This window comes from Phocoena sinus, chromosome 11 (assembly GCF_008692025.1).
Source record: "Phocoena sinus isolate mPhoSin1 chromosome 11, mPhoSin1.pri, whole genome shotgun sequence".
In the NCBI taxonomy this organism is placed as follows: domain Eukaryota; kingdom Metazoa; phylum Chordata; class Mammalia; order Artiodactyla; family Phocoenidae; genus Phocoena; species Phocoena sinus.
The window spans coordinates 52,519,759-52,546,742 of NC_045773.1; the positions used below are offsets into that span (position 1 = coordinate 52,519,759).

At 47.4% G+C, this 26,984-nt stretch overlaps 2 protein-coding genes across 9 annotated transcripts in view; one reads left to right on the plus strand and one right to left on the minus strand.

Moving 5' to 3' along the window:
• Positions 1–22,482, minus strand: part of GPD1L (glycerol-3-phosphate dehydrogenase 1 like) — a 57,364-nt gene extending 34,882 nt beyond the window's left edge. For 2 of the 8 annotated variants that reach the window (XM_032647873.1, XM_032647872.1), the window contains exons 1-3: positions 21,493–21,602; positions 14,994–15,150; positions 9,419–9,596 (exon numbers count right to left, since the gene is read on the minus strand). In XM_032647873.1, the coding sequence (XP_032503764.1) occupies positions 9,419–9,526 (108 nt within the window). In that variant the 5' untranslated portion in view covers positions 9,527–9,596; positions 14,994–15,150; positions 21,493–21,602. Of the gene's footprint in view, positions 1–9,418; positions 9,597–14,993; positions 15,151–21,492; positions 21,683–22,189 lie in introns of those variants that run through there. The other 6 variants (XM_032647866.1, XM_032647870.1, XM_032647874.1 and 3 more) reach the window with 5 other exon arrangements.
• Positions 22,483–22,534: 52 nt separating this feature from the next.
• Positions 22,535–26,984, plus strand: part of OSBPL10 (oxysterol binding protein like 10) — a 373,396-nt gene continuing 368,946 nt past the window's right edge. The window contains exon 1 of the mRNA XM_032647860.1: positions 22,535–23,175. Coding sequence (XP_032503751.1) covers positions 23,052–23,175 — 124 coding nt within the window. The 5' untranslated portion in view covers positions 22,535–23,051. The remainder of the gene's footprint in view (positions 23,176–26,984) is intronic.

Here is a 26,984-nt window from a genome sequence, read left to right on the forward strand (position 1 = left end):
ATCTTATCTTTTACCCTGAACCAAATCGGGACACTGCTTTGGAAACGCTGACCTATTTCATGGGTCACCTGCCAAAATCTTCCGGGAGAGTATCCACCATTAAAGATCCTGAAATGTGTTGGGAAAGACAGCTCAGAAGAAAAGCGCTTGCCTTTCACTGGCAAGGAGGACAGGTAATCAAATCAGAACAAAGGCATCATGGCTGGTCCGCTTGATGCCAGGAATCCAGGGCTCTTGGTCCAAGTTAATAAAGAAACTAATAATAATTAAAATCATTTAAAACAGAGCCAGTAAAGTCTGTGGGCCAAGTCTGAAGGTTCTTTTGTTTCCCCCTGGATTAGCTATCACTGTGCAGTGTGTGGGCATCTTGCCCCACCTCTACCACGAGTTAGCTAACTGGACACCACAGGCAACTCGCCTATATACTTCAGGGAATAAGCATTTAGGTTAAACACAACAGCATGAGTAATACACTGAGCGAAGTACAGCTGGCACACAGCAGGGGTTCAAAAATATTGTGGTTTCCTCCTGTTCTCCAAACCTCAACATAGGCCAGGATTGCAGGTGAAATTCACATCCTTGGCTCTACACTCAGAAAAATGATTCTCAGGTACAGACAACCTTACCTGATGATTCTTATATAAATATACCAGCGTGGTAAGTGAGGTTGCTTCTGGGGGGAAAAAAGAAAGCTGCTAACCCCCTGAATTCCACAATACTATACGAGTAATATAAACTTATTACGTAGACCACTGGTGCCCAAACTGTGGTTCCTCAACCAACAGCATCACCATCACTCGGGAGATCCTTAGAAATGCAAATGCCTGGGCCTCCCCTGAGACCCAGTGAATCAGAAACTCCAGGGGTGGATCCAGTGATCCCTGTTAAGCTCTCCAAGTGGTTCTGAGGAACACTTAGGTTTGAGAAGCACCAGTGAAGATGAATCCTCCAATGAAAATTAAAAAGCTAAACTCAGGCAGGAAAGAGTTAACACTGAAGCTCCTACTGAACTGATATTCTAATTTCCAGAAGCCTTTAAGCCAAAATTAATAGATATACTCGCAACCCTACTACCCAAGTCAGTGGTCATTTTTTTTTTTTTTTTTTAATTATCTTGGCCTAACCCTCCATCCCACAGGACACCACCAAAAGCACTGAAACAGAACTCTCCAGCCTGGTTAGTTCTCCCTCAACCACGTCTGCTGTCCCTGGCACTAAGCCAAACCACAAATAATGCTCGGCACTATTCCAGGCACTGAAGACACATCAGTGAATGCAGGCCTATGCAAGGAACCAAATCCAGAGAGTTAGTAGCAAAGAAAAATATCTAAATTGGACTTCAAAACTTAAAATTTTTTGTACTTCCCTGGTGGCGCAGTAGTTAAGAATCCGCTTGCCAATGCAGGGGACATGGGTTTGAGCCCTGGTCCGGGAAGATCCCACATACCACGGAGCAACTAAGCCCATGTGCCACAACTACTGAGCCTGCGCTCTAGAGCCCACAAGCTACAATTACTGAAGCCCATGCACCTAGAGCCCGTGCTCTGCAACAAGAGAAGCCACTGCAATGAGAGGCCCGTGCACCGCAACGAAGGGTAGCCCCTGTTCGCCGCAACTAGAGAAAGCCCACACGCAGCAATGAAGACCCAATGCAGCCACAAATTAATTAAAGTTTAAAAATGATATCAAAACTTAAAATTTTTACACTTTAAAGGATACCATCAAGAAAGTGAAAACTCACAGAATGGGAGAATATACTTCCAAACTATGTAGCTGAAAATGGATTTGTATCTAATAAAGAATCCTTACAACTCAGTAATAAAAAGACAACCCAGGGCTTCCCTGGTGGCACAGTGGTTGAAAGTCCGCCTGCGGATGCAGGGGACGAGGGTTCGTGCCCTGGACCGGGAAGATCCCACATGCCGTGGAGCGGCTGGGCCCATGAGCCATGGCCGCTGAGCCTGTGCGTCGGGAGCCTGTGTTCCGCAACGGGAGAGGCCACAACAGTGAGAGTCCTGCGTACCACACACACACAAAAAAAGACAACCCAATTTTTTAAAATGGACAAAAGATCTGAATACACATTTCAGATATATAAGATATACAAATGGTATATTGTTTTATATTTTTCAGATATAAAAGATATACAAATGTCCAATAAGCACATGAAAAGACGATCAACATCATTAACCATCAGGCAAATGAAAATCAAAACCACAATGAGATACCATTTCATACCCACTAGGATGGCTGGGATCAAAAAGTTAGATAATAACAAGTGTTCATGAGGATGTGGAGAAATTGAAACCCTCACACACAGCTGGTGGGAATATGTATAATTGTGTGGCCACTTTGGAAAACAGTCTGGCCGGTTGCTCAAAAAGTTAAACAGTTGCCATAAGACCCAGCAACTGTACTCCTAGGTATATACTCAAAAAGAACTGAAAACATATTCACACGGAACACTTTACACAAATGTTCCCAGCAATATCATTCATAATAGCCAAAAAGTGGGAACAACCAAAATGTCCACCAACCGATGAATGGATAAACAAAATATGGTACACCCATAAAATAGAGTATTAGTCAGCCATAAAAAGGAATGAAGTACTGACGCAGGGTACAATGTGGATAACCTCGAAAACATTATGCTAAGTGAAAGAAGCCAGTCACAGAAGATGACGTATGGTATGGTGCCATTTACATGAAATGTCCACAACAGACAAATCTAGAGACAGAAAGTAGATTAGTGGTTGTTTAGTGCTGGGGACAGGAGGAAATAAGAGGTGACTGCTAAAGGGCATGAGGTTTCTTTTTAAGGTGATGAAATATTCTATAATTGATTGCAGTGATGGTTGCCCAACTTTGTGAATATACTAAAATCCACTGAATTGTACACTTTAATGGTAAATTGTATGTCTGTGAATTCTATCTCAATAAAGCTGTTTTTAAAAACAGAGCTGGCAAGGCTTAGGAGGCAAAGATGTGGGCTTCCCTGGTGGTGCAGGGGTTGAGAATCTATCTGCCTGCCAATGCAGGGGACATGGGTTAGAGCCCTGGTCCAGGAAGATCCCACATGCTGTGGAGCAACTAAACCCGTGCGCCGTAGCTACCTGAGCCTGCGCTCTAGAGCCCGCAAGCCCCAACTACTGAAGCCCACGCACCGCAACGAGGAGTAGCCCCCATTCCCCGCAACTAAAGAAAGCCTGTGCCCAGCAATGAAGACCCAACGCAGCCAAAAATAAATAAATAAATAAACTTGGGGAAAAATAAAAAGAAGACGACAAAGATGAGATGCCATGACAACTATAATTCACAGAAGATGCTGCAATTGTCAATACTGGTGTCACACTGAGGTTGGTTAAAGCTGGACTGAGGCAGAAGAGCTCTCTACCTGGGTGACCTCCTCTAAACAAAGGCCCTGGACAGACAGCCATAACACAGGACCAACAATTTTTATCCTGCAGTGACAGGAAATAAGAAATGTTCTTCCATTCAGTTCTAAGGGGAAATCAGAAACCCAGACTGCCCCAGTTTTTAGTGAGAAGTTGATGACATGGTCATGTCATTGTTACAGAAGGTTCCCCTGTGGAGGGGTCACATATGAGCACGTGATGACCTGGAGAAGGGTCAGGCGGGCAGCAGTCTGGGGGCACCAAGCAAGGATGACTCAGAGTCTCAATCAGCAGGAGTGGCAGACGTCATAAAAAACAATCGGACGTGGATGAAATGCAGCACATCTCTTCTGCTTGAATCCGCAAGACAGAAATGAGTAAAGCCAGCTTTTTGCTCTAGATCCACATTCACTCTGAGTCAATTAATCTTATGTCTGGCTTTTCACCTTAAAAAATGGTAACAATAATCGGTCTTGGTCTAACACTAGTTGACTTTTTAAATGACTGAATGAGGTATTTGAAAAACTCTGAAATAAACATAAAAGTTTTTAAAAAAACCAACAAAAACAAAGCCCTAGCTTTGTAACAGATTCTTAACACTAAACAATTTATGTGAATCATCTCATTTACTCCTCACAGCACCGCTAAGGAAACTACTCACAGGGGCCCATCTTACCAAGAGGAGGAGGGCTGCCCAGGCTCACTCAGAGCAGGCCCTCGACTCCAAGGTGTGCCCATCACCACCATGCTTCACCACTGTTCAACTTTTAAAATTACTTATTATGAGATATTTCATACATACAAATTCTAGAACCTAGAAAGCACAAAGAAAAAACAATCAAGCACCTGTGTACCTTCTGCCCGCTTAAGAAATAAAACTTCCCAACACCCTGGGTGTCCTCTACCAAGTGCCAGCAAGGATGTGGAAGGATGTGAGTTCTCAAACCCCACTAGGTGTGTGGAGATGGGCACAACTGAAACAGGAGGGAAAGGGGCAGGGCACAACCTTTAAAAGAAGGACAGCCATTGAGGATACAACATAAACTGGTTAGAACCAATTAGGCCCAAGACGGCAGAAGTCGACTTCCGGTAGACCTTGAGCCTCATTAAGCTCTCATTATAATACATTAGCATATGCTAAACAACACACCCACAGGCACCATGACTGAAGGCCCCCCATAAATGGCCCAGAAGTGGGTGGGGTCCAATTGCTGGAAATTCTCACCCCCTCTCCAAGACTGTTAGAATACTCCTCCCACTCATTAGCCTATGAAATTAGCCAGCCTGTGAACACTAACAACCGCGTAACCCCGAGGCCTCTGGCCTTCTGAGATGACCCACACTCTGTCCGTGGAGTGTGTTTCTCCCTGGGTGCTCTTGCCTTTTGAGACGGACTGCATTCTGTCTATGGAATGTGTATCTCTAAATAAATCCACTTCTTACCTATTACTTTGTCTCTCACTGAATTCCTTCTGAGCTGAGACATAAAGAACCTGAATTTCAGTAGGTCCTGACACCAGGTGTATGATTTTAATTAAAAGACAGTGGGTTCAAGTCCCAATCTGGGTTGTGCAGTTTCACTATCACGCTGGAAACCAGTGATGCCATCTGGCAGATTACAGGCTGCATCCCTGTGACCCAGCGATGCCATCCCTGGGACAGAGACAAGGCCTTTCCCGGGGGCACTGTCTATAACAGCAAACGACCGGAAACCATGCAAATGTCCAGTCCAGGGAACGGATACACTAATTGTCATGAGCGTACAAGGCTTCGGATATCAACCATCTGGGAGCAGAGAGTTCCTCCCTCATCCACACCTGGGCACCCGGGGAGGTGGGGGGTGGAGTCAGTCATGGGCCAGGCTCTGAGGGACATGGCTCTTGACTCCCTCCTTCCCCCCTGCTCCCCTGTTCTCTGTGCAGGCAGAGAACCATCTGGCAGATTCACCTCCCCCCACGTTCCCTGAGCACTACGCTAGGAACCTTGGGAGAACGAAACCCCAGAAAGTCAAGCCCACATGCCTGGGGCAGGTGGGGGTACAGAGTGGTCCACACAGAGTGGAAGGAACTCTCTACAGAAGGGAAGGAGTAATTGATCCCGACAGGTATGAGAAGGGAAGCTGGGAGGAATGGTCTGCACCAAGCATGGTTAGAGATGACCTCAGAGGCCTTCCAGAGCCGTGGGAACAGCGGCACCTTTACTCTTTCCATCAGATACTTGGGTAACTTAACTGCCCAGCTCAGAACCCTAGGGAACCTTCCTCTCCCCACTTACTGCACCAGGAGAAACTGCAGGGAAACGCTGCCCGGCCCTAGTGCAGTGACACAGGGAAGTCATCAAGTCATCACTGTCTAAAAGGCCATGACTCAGCAGGCTCAGGAACAGGTGTGCCAGCCACCAGCTCTGTGACCTGGGGCAAGTTCATTAACCTCTCTGAGCCCTGGTTTCTTCCCCTATAAAATCAGAATCACCATCACAGTAAGAAAGCTAACAGCACCAACCTAAGAGGGTCACTGAGAACATTAAATGAGACTGTAACAAGACAGGATGGGGTTCCCCGGAGAAAGAGAACAAGGCATGGCTTTCTTGACAGAAGAGAAGCCATCTTTGGCCTAAGCCATTTTGTGATCTAAGCCACAGTGCTTGCCTTTGAACAGGTCTCAGTAATTAATGATCAAAAGGACAAACTTATCAGGCAAGAGAAGTAACAATAGCAAAGATAACACATCAGTTGTAAAGACTCCCAGTTAGACTGGCCTAAAGCACTATCTTAAGTGGTTTGCAGGATTTAAACCGGCCTCAGGTTTAAACACCACCAGATCAACTGGAACCTAAGGAATGATGATGTTGACCATTTCTGACCCTTGTAACTTTCAATCCACTTTAGCTTGGACTCACTCAGTCCACCACCCAAGCCCCTTCATGAGTATGCATGTTCCCTTAGCTTAAAACTTCCCCAATTTTTCCCCTCCCCCTTTCCTTTGACTATAAAATTGTAGCCCACTTAAACCTCAGGGCAGAGCTCCCTCGCCTGACTGCTTGTATCTCATACAAGCGTCCTATATTAATAAATCTACTTCTTGCCAAAAAAAACTACCCCAATTTTGTTGCTGGGGAGACACTGCTTTAGGAAAGATCCTTGGTGTTCTCCTTACTTGCTCCAAGTAATAAATCCAAGAGGTAAACCCAGTTTCCGGGTAACATGATGATATATGTAAACTGCTTTGCACAGGGCTTGACACCAATGAACACTGTAGCCAAAGGCAATTGGAAATCCTCAGTGAGCAAGGTCTTCGCAATCTCCAAACTTGCTGGCATTCATCAGCCAACAAATCTGTCTCCCCAGCTAGGAGTCAGGCAGCCACCTGGGCTGGTTTTCAAACAGACTCTTACAGAAAGCCATCAGGGTGAATCTGGAACAGGAGTTTGCGAATTCCACTCACACAAGCAGCCGGGTCACCATTTTCATTCTCAGGCTCACCTTCTCCTTCCTCTGCAAGTCACTGGAATGAGGCAATAACCTAGATTTTTCCTGCTCAGGCCTAATAAGCTGGAATTGTAAACTGTCAGTCTTCCCATTTTCTATTTCCTCCAATCTTATTTGGTAATTTAGGTCTTAACCTTGATTTTAATTACAGACCAATAAAACAGGAGGGAAGGGGGCAGGGCACAACCTTTGAAAGAACGACATAGCCCAAGGACATGACATAAACAGATTAGAACCAAATGGGTCCAAGATGGTGGACAAGTCAACTTCCACCAGACCTTGAGCCTCAGTATATGCTCACTGTAACATAAGGATCAAAAAGTGGGCGGTGGCCCAATTCCTGGAAATCCCCGCCCCTTCCCAAAATAGCTGGAATACTCCTCCCACTCATTAGCCTATAAAATTACCCACCACTATAAAAACTGACAACCTCATACCCTGGTGCCTTTCTCACCTTCTGAGATGGCCCACACTCTGTGGAGTGTGTTTCTCTCTAAATAAATCCATTTCTTACCTTTCACTTTGTCTCTCACTGAATTCTTTCTGCGATAAGACATCAAGAACCTGAGCTTTGTTAAGTCCTGAAACCAGGTGTGTGACCTCAGTTGGAAGACTGTGGGTTTTGGCTGGATTTGAGTCCCAGCACGTGGGTTCAAGTCCCAATCTGAGGTGCACGGTTTCACCAGTGCATTAGCTGACCTAGGGATGGACCAAAGTCCACGTGCTTAGAAAGGGTATGTGAAATAAAATTCATATTTTGTGGCAAGACAAGAAAAAATTAAACAAAAAAAATTTTCTTTGCCCTTTGGCCTCCTCTCTCTCTTCTACTGTGCATTGTGTATCTGCATTACACATGGACCAAACCTTCCCCATCGGCGGAAATACCTGCTCAACCATGAAGAGCAACATTCTCTTAGCATCAAGGAGACAACTCCTTAAACATAACATTCCTTCTTTATCTTGTACAGATTTGGATTGTATGAACTGTCAGTAATTCATTTAACATAAAGCCCTCTGTCTCAAAAAACATATGTAACTATGCCTTGACTTCTAATGGGCAGAACAGTTCTCAACACTGAGATGCTATTCCCAAGTTATAATCCTCAATTTGGCTCGAATAAAATTTCTACTTTTTTCTTAGACCGACTGATTAATTTTTCATCAACAGGTATCTTGGGAGTTACCAAGAGACACAATACAAAGGCAAAATTATTAGTTCTAGCTTTGATGTGACCACCACTCTGAATGCCAAGAAAGTAGCCTGTGATGAGCTGCAATGTGTTTCCCCAAAATTCATATGTTGAAGTCCTAACTCTCGTACCACAGAATGCAATTGTATTTGGAGACAGGGTCTTTGTAAAGGTTATTATGTTAAAATGAGGTCACTGGGGTAAGCCCCATTGCAACATGGCTGGTGTCTGTCTTAGGACACAGATACACAGAGGGAGGATCACGTGGAGACACGGGAAGAAGAAAAGTCCAGGAGAGGCCTAAGAAGAACCAACCCTACCAACACCTCGATCTTGGGCTTTGTAGGGGAGCAGATTTTGCCACCTCAAAATATGCCTCTTTGGCACATTAATTATCATTATTTTTTGCGGTATGCGGGCCTCTCACTGTTGTGGCCTCTCCCGTTGCGGAGCACAGGCTCTGGACGCGCAGGCTCAGCGGCCATGGCTCACGGGCCCAGCCACTCCGCGGCATGTGGGATCTTCCCGGACTGGGGCACGAACCCGTGTCCCTTGCATCGGCAGGCGGACTCTCAACCACTGAGCCACCAGGGAAGCCCTGGCACATTAATTATTTTAAGGTGGTTGTTTTTTAAGAAACAGCAGACAAGGAGGAAATTGAAAACCACGTAGGAGTTGTCCTTTTGTAAGAAATATTTACATTCATGAGGGAAACCTCCATTTGTAAGGGGGTCTCCCTCCAAGTACCTGGAAGAGTTGGGAGGACCAAATCTCTAGAAACTCTCAGGAAAGGGGAAGGCACTGACTTAAATCTGCGTAACCACCTTACCCTTGTTTACTGTGCTTTCCCCATCACCTCCCAGAACTGACTATCCCCACCCTCAACATCCTCTTTTGTCTTTAGCTGAGGATAATATTTAAGGTGAGGGCTTCAGCCATTTTGGTGAATGACGTAGTTTTCCTGGGTCTCTCCTATGCATACATGTTATTAAACTTTTGTTTGATTTTCTCCTGTTAATCTGTCTCATGTCAACTTAATTCTCAGACCAGACAGAAGAACCTAGAAGGGTAGAGGAAAATTTCTTCCTCCAGACAACGTGAAGCCTCCAGATCTGTGAGAAAATTAATTTCTGTTGTTTAAGCCACCCAGTCTATCGTACTTTGTTATGGCAGCTCCAGCAAACTAACACAAGGCCCACGTTCAGAGTCAGGAAAACCAAAACGGACCAAGCAATGAACCTGGTGGTAGAGAGGAACAGGAGACCGGGGAAGCAGGTTTCCCATCTCCCCACGTCCCAAGTGCTAACTCAGCTGAATGTAACTTTTAGAATTAACCAAAGTCTTACCACGTTTTCTGGCAGCTTGTGTCCAGGGAGGTATTTTACATTTTCATGGTCATTATTTATGATGTCTGTCAGTTTTCTCCCATTAACCGTTTCTTCAAAGACCCACATCTTGACCGTGGAGGCAAACTTCTGAAGTTTCTTGACATTATCACCAATTATTTTTGCAACAGCTGAACCCCTGCAAAAGAAACAGTGGAAAAGAAAACAAACTCACTCGGGCAGAAGAGAAAAAGCACTAGATTGTATTTCAGGAGACTTGTGTTCTGATTCAAGCACTGAGCTTAGAACTCAGATGTGATGTCGTCTCAGCCGCAAGCTGTTTGTTTGTTTGGTTTTTTAATAAATTTATTTATTTGTTTGTTTTTGGCTGCATTGGGTCTTCGTTGCTGCGTGCAGGCTTTCTCCAGTTGTGGCGAGCAGGGGCTACTCTTCGTTGCAGTGCGTGGGCTTCTCATTGCGGTGGCTTCTCTTGTTGCAGAGCACGGGCTCTAGGCATGTGGGCTTCAGCAGTTGTGGCTCGTTGGCTCTAGAGCACAGACTCAGTAGTTGTGGCACATGGGCTTAGTTGCTCCGTGGCATGTGGAATCTTCCCAGACCAGGGCTCAAACCCGTGTCCCCTGCATTGGCAGGCGGATTCTTAACCACTGCGCCACGAGGGAAGTCCAAGCTGTTTGAAACTTAGTTGTTTTCACTTGGAAATACCACCCCATGATCAGGAAAGCCCCAGAACTTGCTACAAGGTCAGAAAGCACCACCCCTTGAAACTAGTAAGCACCAACCTATCTTGGAAGAGAGTATCACAGAAGGAAGAGAAATCCACCTGAAAGATGGCATAAAAATAACACTTCAAAACTCACCCTTCCCCCTCCCCATATCCTCACAGGGCGAGAGGGAGTCATGGACATATACACACTAACAAACGTAGTAAGGTAGATAGCTAGGGGGAAGCAGCCGCAAGGCACAGGGATATAAGCTCGGGGCTTTGGGACAGCCTGGAGGGGTGGGAGGGGGAGAGTGGGAGGGAGGGAGACGCAAGAGGGAAGACACATGGGAGCACATGTATATGTATAGCTGATTCACTTTGTTATAAATCAGAAACTAACACACCATTGTAAAGCAATTATACCCCAATAAAGATGTTAAAAAAAAAAAACAAAAAAACAAACAAACAAACAAAAAAAAATAACACTTCAAGCGTTCATGAAGTCTCCGAAGCAACTAGGCTATATTTCAAATCCATCAAGGAGATTAATATGCAGCTACCGTAGAATAAGCTGTGTTCTGGTGAACTGCAACAGGCTCCATGTGCAGTCATAAAGGAAAGACAAGCCCCAAGTGGATTCCAGAAAAGGAGCAGAGCAAGGGCATGGGTACCCCCAGAAGACACCCAGAGGCCTCTAAAAGCTCCCTTTTTTCAGCATCTCTATTCACCAAACCTTTTCTGGTAATGAAACAGTCTCCAACAGGCTTTCCCACAGGGGAAGAGAAGATGCTAGTTAACGCCAGTCCTCTGCACAAGAGCCGCAGGTGTGCGGCTGGTCCCCGTGGCAGAGGTGATCATGGTCAGCGGGCACCTGTGCCCATCTCACAGGTGTGTTGAGTGCACACTGATTGGGCCGTGGGTGGTACCTAATCCTGGCTGAACCAATCAAGTTCTTTTACAGGAATCTGAACAGAGAAATAGTTTCTTAGATAACTTTCCTGGTGTGAGGAGCAAAGGAAAGAGTGGTAAGGAGCACGTTGAGAATTCACGTGTCAGGGCATTCATTATTTTTTCTAATGATTTTTCCTAACGATTCAGACAATTTGTGAAATGGAGTAAGGGGTGATGACAGAAAGGGGGTGGGACCAAGCTGATGCAGAAGAACAGATTGGAGACAGTTATCCTTATGTTTATCTTTGGCTGCACAATAGAATTACCTGGGAGACTTGGCATTATCACCAATTATTTTTGCCCATAATGCCTTGGGCTAGATGCTGGTGATATAAAAGGCACAGCTCTCAAAAGCTTCCCATCCACTTGAGAGATGAACAAGGTAAAAGGAATTCACAATCCTGTGCGTGATAAGAGGTGAAAGGGAATGAGGGACGCGTGATTAGAAGGGTAAACTGCGAGGGACTTTTAACATAAAGGACTCAGATGCAACCCAGGTAATCCACGGGAAGGCTCGCCTGCCCAGCGTTCAGCTGAGGGAACCACGGTGGACAGACCTGGCTGGGGTCCAGGGAGAAGACATGGGAACGGTGCTGAGGAAGACCATACCTCTGCAGAGAAGCAAAAAGGGCTTCATGCATCAGGGATGGGAAAAGCAGGCAAAGCAGAGCTTCCAGCCAACACTCAGCTAATCACAGACACGTGAGGGAGCCGGGCTAAGCCAAGAACTAACCAGCTGATCCAGAGATGCACAAGCAACAACATGTGCTTGTTATTTTCAGCACCGAGTTGGCAGAGGGTGGGCTGTTTTGCAGCGGTAACTAAGGGATGCATCAGACTCAGCAACACTGAGGTAACTCCAGGTAATTCTGGGCCAAGCTATTGGATCTGCCACTCATGGATGGGGGAGGGGAGGGAAGGGAGGAGATGGACAACGGGAAGAAGCATGAAATTCAATTCAAGAATGAATCCAGGGAGGGACTTCTCTGGTGGCACAGTGGTTAAGAATCCTCCTGCTAATGCAGGGGATACGGGTTTGAGCCCTGGTCCAGGAAGATCCCACATGCCGCGGAGCAACTAATCCCGTGCACCACAACTATTGAGCCTGTGCTCTAGAGCCCGTGAGCCACAACTAGTGGAGCCCGCGTGCCTAGAGCCCATGTTCTGCAACAAGAGAAGCCACTGCAATGAGAAGCCCGTGCACCACAACGAAGAGTAGCCCCTGCTCACCGCAACTAGAGAAAGCCCCCACGCAGCAACGAAGACCCAACTCAGCCAAAAATAAAAAAAAAATAAAAAGAATCCAGGGAGATGAACAAAAAGATTCTAATGCCTATAAGGCCTAGTCTTGTTCTTTCTATATAACTTATACAATAATATATTTTTTGGGATATCAGAAATGAAAACACTTTAATTTGTTCTGCTTTAATCTCTTTCAGTACTATCTCCATTTGAACCAAGTATTTTCTTTGCTGTCCACCTTTTCTGTGTTGTTTATAAAACCTCAAAAGTATATAATTCACCTCAACGTAATAAAGGCTATATATTCTATACGACAAGCCCATAGCTAACATAGTACTGAATACTCTTACCACCAAAAATGGGGAGATGGGGGCAGGAGGAAACTCTTGGAGATGATGGATGTTTATTACCTTGATTGTGGTGATGGTTTCATGGGTGTATCCCTATCTCCAAACCCATCAAATATTAAGTATGTCTGAGTTTTCTGTGTTTCAATTACACCTGAATAAAGTTGTTTTTTGTTTTTAAGTATAATCCATACCCAAAACTCCTTTGTGGCTCTGAAATGGTACTAAATGTGTTTGTCACATACGTGTAAGGAACAGGATCAAATAGCAAAGGGAGTGTGTTTTGGAAGAACCCGTGTGTTTGAAGGCAACTACATAAAATCCACATATAAGTGAAAACCCTGTCCTAAAAAGATGCCTGGCCTACAGAGGACCAGTCTAAAAACATGCACAGATATATTAGAACTGAGTCTAAAATAAAATAAAAATACTGCGTCCAGTCCAGTCCATGGAGGCAGTTTGTGTGTGGCTCAGCCATGGTCGGGGCTGGGGTCCCATGGCCACGGTGGTGGCGACTCCTTGTTTCAGGGGCTGTCCTGTAACTGTTCCAGCCTGGTCAGGCACAGATCGTTAACACGGCTGGGTCAAGGGCACAAGCAGCCATTGCTCCACCTGCCAGCTCGTCCATCCACTAAAGGCCAGGTCTGCGATGAGTCCGGTTTTCCCCCAAGTGAGGAGTGGGGGCCAGAGGTAGCCCCAATGGCTGAGCGCTTGCCCCCCCCCACACACACACAGCACCAAGTGACAATGATGCATGTGTGCCCTTTTCAACTCTCCTGGCCTCCCTGAGAGAGCGCCGAATGTCTCATGTGAGTGTTGCGGTGTTTCCCAGCTCCCCAGCCTGTGTGAATTTCCCTTCTTCCCAAAGTACGAGGCGGCCTCCACTCAGAGCCTTGGCAGGGGACCAGTATCTGGCAAGGGTTTTATAATACTGTTTTGTTTCCATTCTATTGGTGGCTGCTGTTACCTTCTACTTCCGGTCTTTGGAGTGGTGATATAAAGTTTTCTTTTAAAGTCAACTTTTAAAGAAAGTCTAAGTGAATAAGCAAAACAAAAGCGACCAGGGCAGTTTAAAGAAGGTTTAATTCCATCTAAACCTCCACCTGGCAGATTAAGACACGACACAGGAGGCTCGGTCACTCTGACCTTGGGTTACTCAACCAGGTAGTGGCAGAACTGGGAGGGGGACTCAGGACGGCTGATGGCCAGTCCTGGGTCTTTACTCCGGGGTATAATATCACATTTCCCATGGAATCATGAATTACTTATCAACAAGTCTTGGGCCTCAAAATACAGACTAGTTTGCAACCTCAGCAATATTATGCCAACAAAATTTAAAAGGGACTTAGGGTGGGAAATCACGACCCAGTGCCAGCTGGGTATACACTGGGTATTTGACACAAGAGCTCATTTCATCTTTCCAGCAGCCACGTTATCCCCACTTTACAGATGAAGAAGTAGAGGCTCAGAGAGAATGAATAAGTCATCCGCTCACGCTGTCCATGTAGAGCCAGCAGTTCTGGCCCAGATCTGTTTCCAGAGCCCACACTTTCTACTAATTCCTGTTTGCTGAGGGGTAGAGTAGAATCATTTTGTTGAGAATACACATTAAGCACCTATGCCATGCAGACACTGTGCCGGGCACAGAGGACACAGGGGATAAAGCTGGTAAGTCTAAGGTTGGGGTGGGGGAGAATTCGAGCCAGAGGGAAGGGCCTGTGGAGCAAAGGTGCAGGAACAGTCGGGGCATGGAGACTGTCCTCTGCTTTTACCCAGAGTCCACACCTGGTGGGAGGTGGAGGAAGGGGGAGGGGAGAGGTTATGAGCAGCGACAGGAGACAGGGAGAGGAGGCTGAGAAAGGAGCAGAAGAAGGGGAGAGGGAAGGATGGGGCAAGAGGCAGAGGGTAGGGGTTTGCTGACTACCAGGTGTCAGGCACTGTTTGTTTGCTTTTTGTTTTTTGATTGACATGTAATTGACAAATAACATTGTATAAACTGAAGGGGTATAACCCCTTCATCTGATACATTTAGGTATCGCAATCTGATTACCACCGGAGTACTGTTTTCAATGCTTTACCCACATTATCTGTTTTAAGCCTTAGCAACCCTCTGAGACAGGGGCTATCACGATCCCCATTTTTCAAGTGAAGACACTGAACTCCCGGGATCACATTGGTGGTCAGTGGAAGAGGAGAGATCCGCAGCCCAGGCCATGTCTTCACCACTCTGCTCTCCCTCCTTGGGTCCCAGCTGGACAGACACTCACCTGCTGGAGGTCCTAACCTCCACTGGCAACACCCCCCTTCCCCCAACCCCTTGGCATTCACTCACCTCTTCCTCTCTAAAAAGATGTGACATTTTAATCAGCCAAGGAACAGGATGCCTATCAAGTCAGGTTGACAATTCCCAGAACTGCATGGGGTGCAGAAGCTTACTGGCACAGAAAGGACGCCACAGACCATCCCTCTTTTACCAAGGAGGAAACTCTCTAGGGAGAACAAACAAGGGTTCAGCTAGATTCTCCCCATCCCGTGCCCAGAGCTCATCCTACGTGTGGATCCAAGGGAAGAGGGTGATCAGTTTTGGTTTAAATAACATCTACTTTCTTATTCATAAAAGCAATACATGAAAGACCAAAAAAAATTATCATCTTACCACCCAGGGAGAACCACTGTTAACATTTTGTGTAATTCTTTGCAGTTAAAGGGCTTTTAAAGTACAATCAAATGCCAGAGTATTAGATGCAAATGTGAAAAATAAAGTATTTTAAAAATAGATTCAACTTGGTGAATGTTTATTTGATCTCTGGATAGGGAAGCTTTAGAAGTTAAAAATCAAAGATAGCAACCACAGAGGAAAAAAGATCAATGTGAACAACGTCACATAGAGAAAAAAAGGAGGGGGAGAAGCAGATGAAAAAAGTCTTTCTGTCTATCAAAATCCAAACTGCAGAGGAAAAGCCTCAAATAGAATGCTACATTTAACAAAAAACAGGATGCAAAATTGTATATGCCATATGATCATATGCATCACATGCAATTAACAAAATACATACCACCTCACACCTGTTAGCGTGGCTACTATATTAAAACAAAAGAAAAACAAGTGTTAGAATGTGCAGAAATTGGAACCCTTGTGCTCTGCTGGTGGGAATATAAAATGGTGTAACTCCTATGGAAAACAATACAGTGGTTCCTCAGAAACCTAAAAATAGAATTACCATATGATCCAGCAATTCCCCTTCTGGGCATATACCCAAAAGATTTGAAAGCAGAATCTTAAAGGGATATTTGTACACCAATGTTCATAGCAGAATTATTCACAACAGCCAAAAGGTGGAAGCAACCCAAGTGTCCACTGATGGACTGAACAAATAAACAAAAGCTGGTATATTCATACCGTGGACTATCATTCAGCCTTAAAAAGGAAAGAAATTTTGGCACATGCTACAAAAAGAAGTGAACCTTGAGGACATTATACTAAGTGAAATAAGCCAGTTACAAAAAGGACAATTACTGTATGATTCCACTTATGTGAGGAATTTACATGAACTCTCTCTTGAAGTTAAAATCCAGCCACGACATGGAGAAGCCCAAGCTTGCCTGCTGCAGAAAGATAGACACGTGGCCGGTCGCCCCCATTAGCCTGGCCAAAGCCTGCCCACTGTGAAAGGGGGCATCGAGGACCAAGAGCCCCAGTCCACTAAACACCTGACCGCTGCCTTATGAGTGAGCCCAGGTGAGACCAGCAGAAGACTCTCCCTGCTTAGCCCAAATTGCTGACCCCCAGAATCAGGAGCTAATCAATGATTGCTGTTTGAAGCCATTAAGTTTCAGGGGAGATATTGGGGCAGCAACAGATAATCAATGAAGTTCCTAGCACCCAACTGTGGAAGGAACTGAGCCCCAAAGTAGAATGATGGCAAAGTGCCACTAGAATAACCTTAAAAGAGTCGGGGGACTTCTGGCTTAGTTCCTGACATCATCAAGCCTGGGAGTTAGGGATGAGGGGAAGGAGAAAGACCTGGATGGTTGACGACCCCAGACACAACTTCCCACCAGCAAGGATTGAGAGGCTTGGAGATACTACTTGGCCTGCCACAGGGAAGATTTAGGGGACATGTGACTCTTCTATCCAATGGGACATGTTTTAGAAAAGAGTGGGCTTGGCCTCCTCTGGTGGTGCAGTGGTTAAGAATCCACCTGCCAACGCAGGGGACACGGGTTCGAGCCCTGGTCTGGGAAGATCCCACATGCCATGGAGGGACTGAGCCCATGCGCCACAACTACTGAGCCTGCACTCTAGAGCCCGCAAGCCACAGCTACTGAAGCCCACGTGCCTGGAGCCTGTGCTCCGCAACAAGAGAAGCCACCGCAATGAGAGGCCTGCCAGCGCAGCAAAGAGTGGTCCCCACTTGCCGCAACTGGAGAAAGCCCCCCCACAGCAACAAAGACCCAACGCAGCCAGAAAAAAAAAAAAAAAAAAAAAGAGTAGGCTCGCCTCAGCACTGCTCACAGACTAATGGGTAGAAGCTGGAGGTGACAGATTCTCCTCTCAAATATAAGACTTTTCTAATAATTAATTTACTAGATTAATTTTAAGATCAGGTGCCTTAAAAACAGTAAACTATGATCATGTCATGTCTACAAGAAATGGGATGCCTCCTTTGGAGGGAAACTGAACAGGATGATTGTTTTTTTTTGGCCACACTGCAAGGCACGCAGGATCTTAGTTTCCCAACCAGGGATCGAACCTGTGCCGCAAGCAGTGAAAGCACAGAGTCCTACACACTGGACTGCCAGGGAAGTCTCTCCAGGATGATTTTTAAGACCTCATTTCAATTTGATTTTTCTTAAGTGGAATATTGTTATACTAGACATTTTGGGGAGGGTAAGCTACTCAATATTTTTGTGATGATGGGATTTGTTCTCAGGTAAAAGTATGCTTCCCATTAAAAATGATAAGAATTTATAGAAACACGGACATTGGAGTTAGAAAGATCTGGGTTTCAACTCCACCTTATTAACCACTGACCTTGAAAAGGTCTGTTTTGTGATGGCTCTGGTCAAGGATGATGGAACTAACAGCATTTTTTCATTAGCTGACAACTGCTGGGTGCTAGTCACTTTGCACTCTCTCAGATCATCTCATTTCATCCTCACCATGATCCTAGACAGCAGGTACCCATGTCAGGAGCAATGATTCTTGGAGAGAAGCAGTTTGCTCAAGGACCTAGAACTTGATGGGGCCAGAAACCCAGGGGGTAGGAATCCCGAGTGCCTCCTTCCACCGCTGCCTGACCCGGCCTCCCAAGGAGGTGTGGGGTGTTTCTGGACTTAGACTGCAAATACAACCCTGAGGTTTTAGTTCTAGAGCTGCATCTTGCACTGTGTCTGGGTGCCCTTCCCAAGATTCTGGTGAAGGAACTTTGTTTCATCTTTGGAGGAACCTAAGAAGCTTGTTTTTTCCTTTCTGTTACTATTGTGAGTCACCAGGACCAAGAAAAGCCATGCCGCTTAGGAAGCACCTCCCTGCATCCTCACAGGGGGCAGCACAACAGGGCTCAGCTGGATGCAAGAGGCCCCCTTGGCCTCCTCTCTCCCACCATCTAGAGGAAAAGAGGTGAGGGAGGGCGGGACAGGCCCCTCAGTCTTCAGGTATCTGCATAGCAACTGATGATTATTTACATTGGAGGACGCACCAATGTGAGCTTTAGAGCCACCTTTTAGCTATAGATGTAACATCATTATTTCCATAAGCATTCTGAGCTGCTTCAAAGTCCCAAATGTAGGGACTCCCCTGGTGGCGCAGTGGTTAAGAATCCGCCTGCCAATGCAGGGGACATGGGTAAGATCCCTGGTTCGGGATGATCCCACATGCCACGGAGCAACTAAGCCTGTGCGCCACAACTACTGAAGCCCGCGTGCCTAGAACCCGTGCTCCACAACAAGAGAAGCCACCACGAGAAGCCCATGCACCGCAACAAAGAGTAGCCCCCGCTCTCTGCAACCAAAGCCCTGGCGCAGCAACAAAGACCCAACACAGCAAATAAATTTCTTTTTAAAAAAAGTCCCCCCCCCCAAAAAAAAAGTCCCAAATGTAAACACTGCTTAAGTAATTTCCTATTCCTGAGCATCTGGAAGGGTCTGTCTTTTGGTAACCTGTTTTAAAATCAGCAGAAGGCTAAAATCTCTTAGGGAAAAATCTGTTCCACCCTCAGGTAATATGATTCAGCAAGTCTAGCTTCAGTGCTAATTCTGATGCAAGTTGTCTTTGGACCACATTTTAAGAAACATTACTAAAAACACTATTTAAAACATCTACTCTTGGACTTCCTTGGCGGTCCAGTGGTTAAGATTCCGTGCTTCCACTGCAGGGGACATGGGTTCAGTCCCTGATTGGGGAACTAAGACCTTGCATGCCACGTGAGAAAAAAAAAAAAAAAAATTCAAAACAGAAACCAAAAAAACAATCTAAAACGTCTAATCTTGTGACAGATATTTCATTCTACTTTGTACTTCTTTTGAATTTATCTTCCAAATCCTTATCTATCTGTGACCTGAAGGAAGAGATGGTGTCCACTTGTGTTCCTATCCCTGGAAAAACCACCATATCTGCATGGAGCAGACAGTCAGACCAGAGCTGAACACTCAGTGGGCCCCTGGGCAGCCTCTCTGTGTCCTTTTCTGTCCCTAAGTTCCTGAATCTCTCTGGGGAGGTCGTGAGCCTCTCTCTAGGACTAGCATGGCTCTGCACCCAGGGCAGCGACAAGGAAGCCAATGACTGTTCCAGTCTGATCCCATCATTAACAGAACCGGCAGCCAGCCCAGACCATCGGCACATTTCTCAATTGCTCTGCTCCAGTGTCACTAGCCAAGTTCTACTCCATTTCCTTGGGCTGGAGTGAGCCAAGAAAAAGTCAAGTACATCAGAGAGAAGCTGCGGGAAGCCGGGGGCATGGGGCCAGCGGGGGGAGGGGGAACGGAGGGGCAGGGCCGCAGGAGGGTCACTTCACAACTCTTGTTTCAGGCCCATATCTGGCGTAGCCCAGCCATGCCACTTCTCCTGCACCTTGCAAAGGAGGAAAAGATGCTGTCATCTGTGGTTCTGTGGCCTCTTACAGAAGAGGAAACTAATGTTAAAGAACACGCGCTGAATGGGCGCTTTTTCAGTCTCACGGCCCACAAGGCAGCTGACATTTCACTCAGGTGACCTTGGGATCAGAACTGGCAAAGTCCAGCTGAAAGTCCATACGAAGCTCTGCAGTGGGCGGGTACCAACTCCATTACATGTGGGACAGAACATTCTGTTGTTGGTTGAAAAAAAAAGTTTACAGAAAAGTGCATAATATCCTAGTATTTGCAGGGCAGAGAGATAAAAGAATATATGTAACATTCGCTTGCATCTGATAGAATTCTTCCAGAAAGAACAGAAGAAACTGATAACAGTGGTTTTCTTCCAGGAGATACCTTGGGAGACAAGTGTCGATGGGAGATGTTTCACTGTGTTTTTTGTGGGGTTTTTGGTATCTTTTAAACAATGTGAATTATTGCCAAATCATATACAATTACATTTTTACATTAAAAAGTTAGTTTTTAGACATTCACTTAGTATTTACTTTGCATATGCCCAGCACTAAGGTAGATGCTGTTCTCAAGAGCTGGGAGGGGAGGAGTGGAAACAGATAATCAAATAAATCACCACGTTGCAATGACAGATGTCAGCAACAGAGGCACAGGGAGAGGGCCCTCACCTTGCTGGGATGGAAAAGTGGAGAATCAGATAAGGTTTCCTGCAAGAAGTACTTTCTGGGCCAAGTCTTAAAGATGGAGACCAAGTAACTAGTACCAATTGCTGCAGGACTCCTAGAAGCCTGAACAGTGGTTAGTGTCCGGCCACCAAAAAACACAAGGACTTTAAGGACATCACTCTGAACTATTCTATACTAGTCCCTCGGATGTGGGAAAAATAGGGCGCAGCTGTGGAAAAAAGACTGAAAATATCAGATGCTATACCATATTCTGCCTCCTCTCCCCCAGTCCACTTTTCCTCTACAGTAACCCAAACACACCAAATAATCCCACTGTGTAAGTTTCAGAAAGGTAACTAAAAGAGCTGACATTTAAAGCGCTTACAAGAACGCCTGGCACAAAGTGTTTTATAAACGCTAAAGTCAAATAAAGCCTATCGGAGAAGCAAAGCTGCGCAAACATCCCCCCAAAGGAGAATTCCCAAAGTCCCTGAGCTACTGGGGGAGCCTGGCCTGTGGGAACTTGGATTTTCTTCCCGATACTTTATTAAGATACTAGACTTCGCAGAAGCCGGAGCGGGACCCGCACTTGGAAGGGCAGAGCCGGCCCCGCCCTCGACCTGGATAGCAGGCGCCCTTCAGTCCCCTCTGCCTCGGTTTCCTCGATTCGGAAACCCCAGCAAGAACGCTCGAGCCTCCTCCAACTCCTCGACCCAGGCGATGTGCCCAGGAGAAATGAAGAACGCCCTGAGGATGTTGCGCAAATCCCCCGGGCATGGCAAGCAGGTGGCCTCCGTGCGCCCGCCGCGAAGCGCCGCGAGCGCAGACAGGTGCCCGCCGGTGCGCCGCCCCTCTCTCCGCGCCGCCCCCGCGAGCACACGGGCCCAGGGCCTCCCCGCCCAGTGCCTCAGCGCGGCCTCCCCAGACGCGCGGTGCCCAGCCCGGCCGCGAGGCCGCCCGCCCCGCCTCCCCACGCGCGGTGCCCGGTGCCCACGCCGTGGCGGGGACGTCCGCCCTCGGACGTCCGGCAGAGGGGCTTCCCGCAGGCGGAGCCCGCGCCGCCGGCCCGCCGCCGCTCACCAGTTCCCCGAGCCCACGATGCACACTTTCAGGGGCGCCGCTGCCATGGCCAGGCCGGAACGCAGCAGACCGGCGCGCGCCTCCCTGGCCGGCCGCCCGCTCCGCCTCCGCCTCCTCCCGCTCGGCCTGAACCAGCTGAGGCTCGCAGCAGCCCGCCCCTCCCGCCTCTCGGCCAATGGCCGCTACCACCCCCGCCCGAGCGCACAGGGCTACAGCTGACAGTCGGGAGGACCCGCCCCGCCACTCCCGAGAACCACCGCGCACGCCCGGGCCCGGCTGGCCCCTGGCCCCGCTCCGGCACCGCCCAGCCCTGCCCGAGGCCTGCCGGGACTTGTAGTCCGCGCCCCCTGGATCGACGCTCCCGCCGCGCCCCTTGCTTCCCCGGGTGGTTGCGACCTGACGCGCGCTCCGGGCGCCGGGGGCTGCACTAGCCTCCCCGCGGAGCAGTTCTGACCCGGCTGGTCCAGGTGCCCCCCACCCCGACCCTCTCGGGAAGAGCTGCCGGGGCTGCAATTTGGAGCCGAGAGAGGAGCCTGGATTGACTCTAAAGTCAACCAGGCTTGGTCCAGAGCTCGAAGTGGCCACCCCATCCTCTTCAGCTTCCGCCTCCCTGTGGAAACAAGAAACCACCTGGCACCGCCGAACTTCGCGGTGTCCGTGTATCTTCTGAGGCCTTCGGGACTTGGCCGGACAGTACCTGCGCTCTAGGGAGGGGGAGACCTGGACACGGGCGGCGTCGCCGTCACCCACTGGCTTGGCAGGACTGGCCTCCTCATGGTCTTCGCCCCAGGACACCAGGAGGTTTGCGGTTCTGAGACCACACTTCCCTCCTTCCTGAGAAACGGGACGTTGTGTATACATTCTGAGCATCACTTTCCACCAGGCGCCACGCCGGACCCTGAAGAGGAGGACAAAGCGGTGTGAACCAGGGTTTCTGAAACTCCGCTGCAGCTCTGAGTCTCCGGAGCTTTTCAAAGTCCCCACGCCCAGTCGGCACCCCAGACCAATTGCATCAGAATCTCCCGGAATGGGATACAAAACCTTCAAATTTTTTAAAGTTCAAGGGGTGATTGCAAAAGGACTCGAGATTGAGAACCAGAGAACTAAAATATCAGTGGAGACTGGCTGAGGAAACAAATACTCTAGTACCTAGAAAAATACTAGGCTTATTAGTTTGATGCCCAGAGGATTAACTGTTATTTTTGTTTTCACTTCTACATTGTATGAAAAACTTATCTCTGTTATTTATGATACTTAGGCAAGGAACTACTTAGAATGAGTGAGACAGAGCATGCCCTCCACTCCTCACTGGTGGTTAGCTCTCAGTTATTTGCCAGGAAAGATACCAAAGCGGGAATGATGTGAAGGATGGGCTATCCAAGCTTTATTCATTTTTTTCCCCTTGCCATTTGTGTTACCGAACAGGTTTGTCTAATTAAGTAATGAACTCATGTACTTGAGGAGTCAACATACTTTGCCAAGATTCACACCAACTGATCGGCTCACTTTTAGCCTTTGCCTAAAAGATTTATTCTTTATATGGACGCTCCCATTCCGCAATGCTGCAACTGCACCTGCATGAAAATGAACTGCTTGGATGTTCTGTGGACCCATTCTGCACAACATCATACAGGATTTATCAATCAGCGGAGATGCATGACATATTGTGCCAGGATGGACATAGTGAGTAGTCATTTATTTTCTAGACTGGCTACAAAGATCATGCAAAATTACATGTATCAACAGGCATATATACATACATAGTATACCTGTAAGGGAAAAGAAGGGAAGGAAACACAAAATACAGGATTGTGGTTCTAGTGGAGAGGAAGGTTGGTTATGCTTTACATTTTTACATATATTATAAACATTTTTGTGTATTGATTTAATGCAGGTCGTGGGGGAGGGGAGAAGCTCCAGGACAGAGGAGTGAGACAATCCAGTGCTGAGATGGCTGGTCCTCTGCCAGTCCCCCTCCTGGTCAGCTAAGATAGCAGGGCTGCCGAGGTTGGCCTCCTGTGGGTCACCCAGAAGAGGGTTAAACAACTTGGAGGACGACAAGTTAGCCCATCTCATTGGACGTGTGAACTCTTGAGGGACCTGGAGAAGTCCCAGGGTGTATACGATTCGGTGCGTGGAGACAGCACCTGACAACATAACTGGGGTATGCATGTATCTTGGTAAAAACTCACCAGGCAGCTAGGAGAAGCCAGGCAGCCCTTTAGAAACTCAGCCTAGCAATCTCCTTAGCCAGGTCATTGAGTTCATGCCGCACATTTCTGATTTTCTGCATTACAGGAGGCACAGCAACACTATTCCAAACTTTCCTATATAACTGGAGTCTCCTTTACTCTCTTGGCTCCAGCTAACATTTTCCTTCGTTCCCTTAAGCCCTCACCACCAGCCTCCTACCCTGTCCCTAACACCCTCCCAGGGCCTTTCGACTCCTGCCTGCTACCCGGTCCCAAAGCCAATGCTGCATGTCAGGTGGCAGCAACACTCCACTTGCAGGTCTCAGCATCCGCCTGGTTATTTCTTGTTGTTTAACAAAGCATCCCAAAGTTAGATCTCCAAGCAACCACATTCATTTCTTTAGCTGCAGAATCAGAGGGGGGGGGGCTCTCCACATGGGGTGCACGGTCAAAGGGGGCTGGAGGATCCACTTCCAAGCTGGCTCATTCGCACGCTGGCAAGTCGGTGCCCACAGCTGGCTGGTGGGCTGCAGGCCTGAGTGTTCTCCACGTGGGTGGGCCTCCCCGAAAGCTGCTTCCCCTTGTGCCTGCATCCTACCAGCAAACATCTCAAGGGAAAGGAAATGAAAGTTGCCAGTTTCTTAAGACTTGAACCCCTAAATTAATCACAGTATCACTTCTGTCATGTGATCTTTTGGTCAAGAAATCAGAGAGGCCAAATTCTAGGGGAGGGGACATAGGCCTCACCTCTCAGTAAGACAATGTCAGAGAAGTTGGGGGCCAGGTTTTAAAACTGCCACAATCTGTAGTGTATTTTCATACTATAAGTGAGGACAAGAGATACAGCAAGACTAAAAAAGACTTCCCAAAGTTCCCATGGGGAGGCAGAGCCAGGAATTGGGGATTCTGTGTCTTACACTCATCTGACTACTCATTCATTCAGTGTGTATTTACTGAGCACCTGCTGTGTGCCAGTTGCGGTGCTAGGTCCCAGGGATGAAGTATGAAATGAGAGGCAAGGTCCCTCCCCTCTTACATACTTACATTTAGCGGGAGATACAGGGCCAGTTGACAGGTAATTACCCTACAGTGTAATTTACTATGGCAGCCCAGAAAAAAAGCCTCTGTCCCAGATTTGGGGGCTCACGGAAGGCTTCTTAAATAAAGTAAGATCTTTGTTGAAGCCTGAAGAAAAAGGTGCTGTTGGCAAGGTGAAGGGCTGGCGGCGGGTCGACACACAAAGGAGCTCTTCCAGGCAGAGGGAAGAGTATCAGCTAAGATTCAGAGACAGATGACATGCTCAGGAACTAAAAGGAGCTCAGTATGGTTGGAAGGGAGAAGGAATAAGGGAAAGAGTATGAGGCGCAGGGTAAATGGAGAGAAATGAAGGTAGGGAGGTAGAGGAACTGCCTGATCATGATTGGCCTTATAAAGGATATCAAAGAATTAGAACTTAAATCCTGAGGGCAGGGCTTCCCTGGTGGCGCAGTGGTTGAGAGTCCGCCTGCCGATGCAGGGGACACGGGTTCGTGCCCCGGTCCGGGAGGATCCCACATGCCGCGGAGCAGCTGGGCCCATGAGCCATGGCCGCTGAGCCTGCGCGTCTGGAGCCTGTGCTCCGCAACGGGAGAGGCCACAGCGGTGAGGGGCCCGCGTACCGCAAAAAAAAAAAAAAAAAATCCTGAGGGCAGAAGAAGCCATTGTAGGGTTTAAAGGAGGAGCTTGACATCGTCAGGGCCAGGAGGCAGAGGCCAGGTGGGAGCCTGCTGCAGTGTTTATTCTTTTTTTTTTTAAATTAATTTTTATTGGAGTATAGTTGATTTACAGTGTTGTGTTAGTTTCAGGTGTGCAGGAAAGTGATTCAGTTATACATATATACACACTCCTTTTTAGATTCTTTTCCCATATAGGTCATTACAGAGTACTGAGTAGAGTTCCCGGTGCTGTACAATAGGTCCTTATCAGTTATCTATTTTATTTATTTATTTATCTATTGGCCACACCATGCGGCGTGCAGGATCTTAGTTCCCCGACCAGGGATTGAATCCGGGCCCTCAGCAGTGAAAGCATCAAGTCCTAATCACCGGACTACCAGGATATTCCCTAGTTATCTGTTTTATATATAGTAGCGTATATATGTCAATCCCAATCTCCGAATTTATCCCTCTCCCCTCTTCCCCCACTTGGTAACCATAAGTTTGTTTTCTACATCTGTGATGCAGTGTTTATTCTACATGAGGGGTGATACTGGCTTAGATAGGACAGAGGCTGGTGTGGTGGTGATGGCGATGGGGAGACGTGGGTGAAACTGAGACATATCTAGGAAGTAGAAAAATAAGACCTACTACTTTCTTGGGGGCAGAGAGAGGAAGGAGTCTAGGATGACTCAAGCTTTCAGGCTTGGGCAACTGAATGAGTATCATTTGCTAAAACAGGAAGAGGAATTGATCTGGAGAGAAGGGTGATGAGCTCAGTTCTGGAGAAGTTAAGTCTCAGGAGTCCATTTGGATTCCATGTGCAGATTTCAGGGAGGCAGTTAGAGATACATTTGCAGATCATCAGCACGTACTTGGAAATCCCAAGGGGTCAGTGCCTAGGACCCTGCCAGGCACAGAGTAGACACTCAATAAATGTTGAGTGAAAGTGATTGACATCACTCACAGAGACATCGGTCAAGCATCAAAGGAAGACAAACCAGGACAGGACTCTGAAATGGACTTAACACTTAAGAGCCTGAGAGGATGAGAAAGGAGCAGCAGGAATGCAGAGTGTGGTGTTATGGTTGCAAAGGAAGACCACATTTCCAGAAGGAGGGGTGGTCACAGGGGAGTTTGAGAGTGGTCAGACAAGATGAGACCAGAGTGCATCTTTCAAGCTAGCAGAAAGAAGGCTGCCAGCAAAGTATGGTCGTGCAGGTAGCACACTGCACAAGGCCAGTGGGTGCCATGCACATTGTGGACATTGCAGATTGGTGTGCTTGAGAGGACCGTTTTCTGACAGAGGGAAGCAAGTATCTTAAGGAAGGGATACCTTTTTCCAGTCCACACTGGAAAGGTCTGGTATGGGCTAACCACTGCCCTTGTTGGTGGTGGGCCCGGTGAGAAGACTTCAGTTTCAGTTCTGGGTAGAGATTTTGGTGGGTGGAGGCATAAATGGAAAGCAAAGAAATAGCGCTTGAGAGAGTGTAGACTCTGCTTTCTAGAAGTTTGGCTGTCAGCAGAAGATGAGGGCTAGGGATGTGTGGGGAGGGACGGCGAAACCGCAGGGGGAAGGGAAGAATTCATAGGGCTTTTTTTCCCC